This window comes from Neomonachus schauinslandi, chromosome 1, assembly GCF_002201575.2.
Source record: "Neomonachus schauinslandi chromosome 1, ASM220157v2, whole genome shotgun sequence".
Taxonomy (NCBI): domain Eukaryota; kingdom Metazoa; phylum Chordata; class Mammalia; order Carnivora; family Phocidae; genus Neomonachus; species Neomonachus schauinslandi.
In genome coordinates this window covers 78,003,119-78,007,876 of record NC_058403.1, presented here as the reverse complement: position 1 = coordinate 78,007,876, position 4,758 = coordinate 78,003,119, and the positions used below count along the sequence as shown (strand labels likewise).

General features: G+C 45.4%; 1 protein-coding gene across 1 annotated transcript in view; it reads left to right on the top strand.

The window, feature by feature from the left end:
• Positions 1 to 1,903, top strand: part of RTP4 (receptor transporter protein 4) — a 2,657-nt gene extending 754 nt beyond the window's left edge. Inside the window, exon 2 of the mRNA XM_021692637.1 lies at positions 892 to 1,903. Within this exon, the coding sequence (XP_021548312.1) occupies positions 892 to 1,903 (1,012 nt within the window). The remainder of the gene's footprint in view (positions 1 to 891) is intronic.
• Positions 1,904 to 4,758: the final 2,855 nt, after the last annotated feature.

The window sequence follows — 4,758 nt, the reverse complement described above, 5'->3', positions numbered from 1 at the left end:
TAATGCCCCTCCCCTATTGGCCATCTCCCCTTTTCACCCCTAGAGAGCCTGCACACTGCAGGGAGCAATTTCCTTGCCCGGGTCAGGGCGGGGTAAAGGGGGGCAGGGAGAAATGTTGACCTGGGCAGCCAGGTCTCCTTTTATGGGGCACACCTCACCTGCTGTCCTGCTTCCCTCTCTGCCCCACCCTGACTCCATCTGTCCTCTGCTCCAACCTTATGGATTATAAACCATGCCCGTGCATTTTCAGACTTCTGTTCCCTTATCATGATATTATGCCTGTTGGGCAGGCCCTTTCCTCCCTCCCCTGTACTCATCCTTCAAGGACCAACTCAAGTGCCACCCCCTCCTTAAAGCACCCTGGTCTTCCTAGGCGGAGTAAGTGTTCCTTTTTCTACATTCCCATAAGATAATGGTTTTAAATATATATATTTAAAAACAAGCTGTGTATCCCTTTATGACTCAGTTTCCTTATCTTGACATTGGGCTCAATAATGCCTCCCTCAGAGGGGAGCTTTAAAGATGAAGTGGGATAATACTGCAGCCCCTATTACAGTGCCTGCCTCAAAGTAGTTGCTTTATACGTTTTCTGCGATCATGAGGAGGACCAAATTTTGCTGGCCGATGGCAGAACTACTTTTCCCTCTGAGACATCCAGAGATGTTTTAGTAGCAAAGAAGCATACTTGGGACCACGTAGGGTGGAAGCTCAGTGGATCACAGGAAAAGGCTTTATTAAAAAACACAATCCCTCTCATTCTTATTTGGCAATTTGTTAATATCATATGCACCTTCTCGTATTGGAAGAAATCTTAGAGATCGAGACCAGGCCCACCTCCTTCAGGTCAATGATCACCTGAAGGCACAACAGCCTTCTTCCTTCTGTCTGCAGGTTCCAGTGTTCCTCATGCCGGCGAAATTGGGCTTCTGCTCAAGTACATATCCTCTGTCACATGCACCTGGAGCCCCAGAAGTCCCAGGGCCAGGTGATTATGCGGCTCTTTGCTCAGAGGTGCCAGAAGTGTTCCTGGTCTCGATTTGAGAATCCTGAGTTCTCCCCAGAGAGTGCCATGCGAATCCTGAAAAACGTGGTGCGGCGTATTCTGGAGAAATTCTACGGGAACGGCTTTAGGAAGTTTCCGGAGCTACCAATCATCCAGGAGGTGCCTTTGGATGGGTCCCATGACACAAAAAATTGTGAAGCATGCACTCTGGGCTGCTGTTCATGGAGGTCACGAAACAACGAGACGGAGCCATCAATATCCCCATCCTCCTCTATGGATATTAGGAGTTCCTCTTGTCACATTGGTGACATGTCTGGCCAAAACCAGGAGTGTGGGTCTAACTATAACTTTAAGGAGTCAGGGCCCAGCCATACCACTGCTGAGACCCAAGCTCCTGGAGCAGGCACTCAGCCCAAAGGGGAGACTAGTAGACAGCCCACCCCAATGGCAGATAGGCAGGCCACACAGGAAAATTCACAATCCACACAGGAGACAGCACCACAGACCCCCTGGAGGACATACTCTGAGGTTTTAAGGATGGCCCACCAACAGTCTACACAGCAGTCATTCTCACAAGCCACATGGACCATGTCAAGGATAATCTCGAGGTCTACAATAGAGTCATACCCTCAGACTAGAGGAAAAACAGCCCCCTCTACACTAGGGTCACACCCACAGCTTACACGGAGGACAGCTAGGGGGCTCGTGATCCTCAGTAGAACTCAAGCTACCGGGAGACGTTCACCCAGATACTCCATTCCAAACACCCATCGCATATACCCTCATTCAGTGCAACGAGATGTATTCTTTGACCTGGATATATCTTTCTACTTCTGGATCTGTATTATTTTGTTCTTTGTCTTTGTAGGCAAATATTCAGAAGCAGAAAAAGGGAAATAAGTTTATCTTCTTTTCTTCTGTCTTAATTCCATGGTAATCAATGAACTGGTTACCATTTACTTTTATTTTTATTTTTTAAAGATTTTATTTATTTTTTGACAGAGAGAGAGACAGCAAGAGAGGGAACACAAGCAGGGGGAGTGGGAGAGGGAGAAGCAGGCCTCCCACAGAGCAGGGAGCCCAATACAGGGCTCAATCCCAGGACCCTGGGATCAGGACCTGAGCCGAAGGCAGACACTTAATGACTGAGCCACCCAGGCACCCCAAGAACTGGTTACCATTTTAATATGACACAGAATATGCTTTGAGATCAAGTAGGGTCAAGTTCTTAAGAATAAACACTAGTTCCCTAGATCTCCTTAGCAGATAATCTAAAACATAACCTAGAAGATAATGGACCAATAATAAATATTTGTTGAATCACTAAAAGCTCTTCATTCATTCATCCACTCATTCATTTCTCTCTCTCTCTCTTTATCTATATCTTGATATGTCTTCACAAGAACTGAGGGTCATGAGTGTTATCAGAGAGTTATTGTGGTAGGCAGAATCGTGGCCCCCCAAAGATATCCATTCCCTATTTCCCAGAACCTGTGCATATGTTAATTTACATGGAAAAAAGACTTTACAGATGTGATTAATTTAAGGATCTTGAGATGAGGAGCTTATCCTACATTATCAGGATGGACCCAATGTAATTACAATGGTCCTCATAGGAGGGAGACAAGAGTGTCAAAGGGGGAAAAAGGAAATTTAATGATGACAGCAGAGCTTGGAATGATGGGCTTGGAAGATGGAGGAAGTGGCCATGAGTCAAGGAATGCAGACACCTCTTAGAAGCTCATAAAGATAAAGAAACAGATTTCCCCTCAGAGACTCCAGGAGGAACCAGCTCTGCGGACACAGGACCTCAGCCCAGGGAGACTGATTTTAGACTTTGGACCTCCAGAACTGTAAGATAATAAATTTGTGTTGTTTTAAGGCACTAAATTTGTGGTAATTTGTTAAACTAAAATAGGAAAGTAATACAGCTATCAATATCACCCCAAGGATCAGGCAGTTATGTTTTAGGTATGCTTCAGTTTTAACCGAAAAAGAGAGATTAGAAATATTGATATGCCGGTCCCCTCTTATTCTTCCTTCTCCCCTACTTAGATCTACCCAAATGGCCCCGTCCAGAAGAGACTCCCTTTGATTTGGTGACCCCTGGAGCTATCCGATTCTTTCGCTTCTTCCAGCACTGGATGAGGAAACATGCAAGAGCTTGCCAATCCTGAAATAGTATGATGCATGGCTGCAATGTTCAGTCCTGCCGGACATTTCTACATGCCTCTCAAACCACAGTCACCATGTTTAAAACCAAGCTCATCAGCATCTCTGATTTCCCAGTCCTAATTTGACTCAGTCACCCAAGCTGATCACCTTAGAGCCATCTTTAATTTCTTCTCCCTGTCACCTACACTTACTGTCCCTTGTGTTGTCAAGTTATCCACTCTCTTCCTATCAGCCCCTCTCCCCAACCAGTCTAAAAGCTTAAATTACTGAGATAACTGGAGAATTTGGTTTTTACCCCATAGGCAATGAGGAGTCATTGCTAGCATTTGAGATGGGCAATTTGAGTGGAATCACATGTTTAAAACATTATATATTTCTAGGAAAGAATGGAGTAGAGAATAGAAATAGTAAGGAGTCTGACTTGAGATAGCATAGTGGTAAACACAGAGAGTGGTACCTACAGACAATAAAGGTCTTGAAGGAATTTGAAAACAGTGAAATGTCAGCAGAAAACCCAAGGATAAAAGTATCTCTTTTTCTCTGGCGCTATCTTCTCTTTTCCTCTTAGGCCACTCTTACCAGCGTGCTCCTTTTATCAGTACCTCCTCCCCAAACCAGCCCCCTGACTCTCTGTGTTCCTCCTGTTTTCACACCTTTTCGGTTCCTTCACAAAGAACATTGGCTTGGGGACTAGACACTTTGTTTCTAGCCTGGTTATGCTGTAGGACCTGGGGCAAGTCCTTATCTTTCCCTGGGCCTCAGTTTCTCTATCTCTAAAATAGGTTAATGTCTTCCAATTAAACATAGTGGATTGAACACATGCATTTCCCTCTGAGCTTCCTTGAAACCTTACTGAGTGACAGTGAAAGGGGGGAAAAAAGGCATCAGTACACAAGGGTAAAGAGAATGCGCAGAAGCTAGAAAACTGCTCGACTAGGGTTAGATCACTGACTTAGCAGGGTAGAGAAACTGGAATAGAAATTGGCAAGGGAAAACTGAGGTGCAAAGCAATTCATATGGCACAGTTTGAGAAAGTTCACAAACTGTAGGCAGCAGTGCTTCTGAAGGTGGGTGCTGAGGCTGCTGAAGTGGGAGGACTGGCTGAAAGCCTTTACAGCAAGTTTCTTTCCTCCACTACTCTGTAGCCTGGTGACCACTCTTAACGGGCTCCAGGGAGAAGAATGGAGGTTTATTCTCTGAAGACTTAGAGGGTTCTGGACTCAGGGACATAGGCGATGTGAAGGGAGAGAGGCTACTCAGCAATTAGAAAGATCGTTCAGGTCTACACACTGACCCTTGGGACTCCCTTACTCCACCACGAAACCTAAGAGCCATGCCAGCCTTCGATCTTACCCACCCCCTCCTCAAATACACAGGAGAGTGGATGGGTCCTCTTTGGGAACACTTATGAGCTCAAGAGAAAAAACTATGTGTATCTACTTAAAAGGGTGGGGGGGAGCGTTTCATCCAATGGAATGACTAGCTGAAGTAGCTCCAGAGTGAATCCACCAGATACAAAAACCCTACAGAGCTTCTAGTCAACTCTTTGGTGTCAGATACCTAATTTGGACAGACTGTCA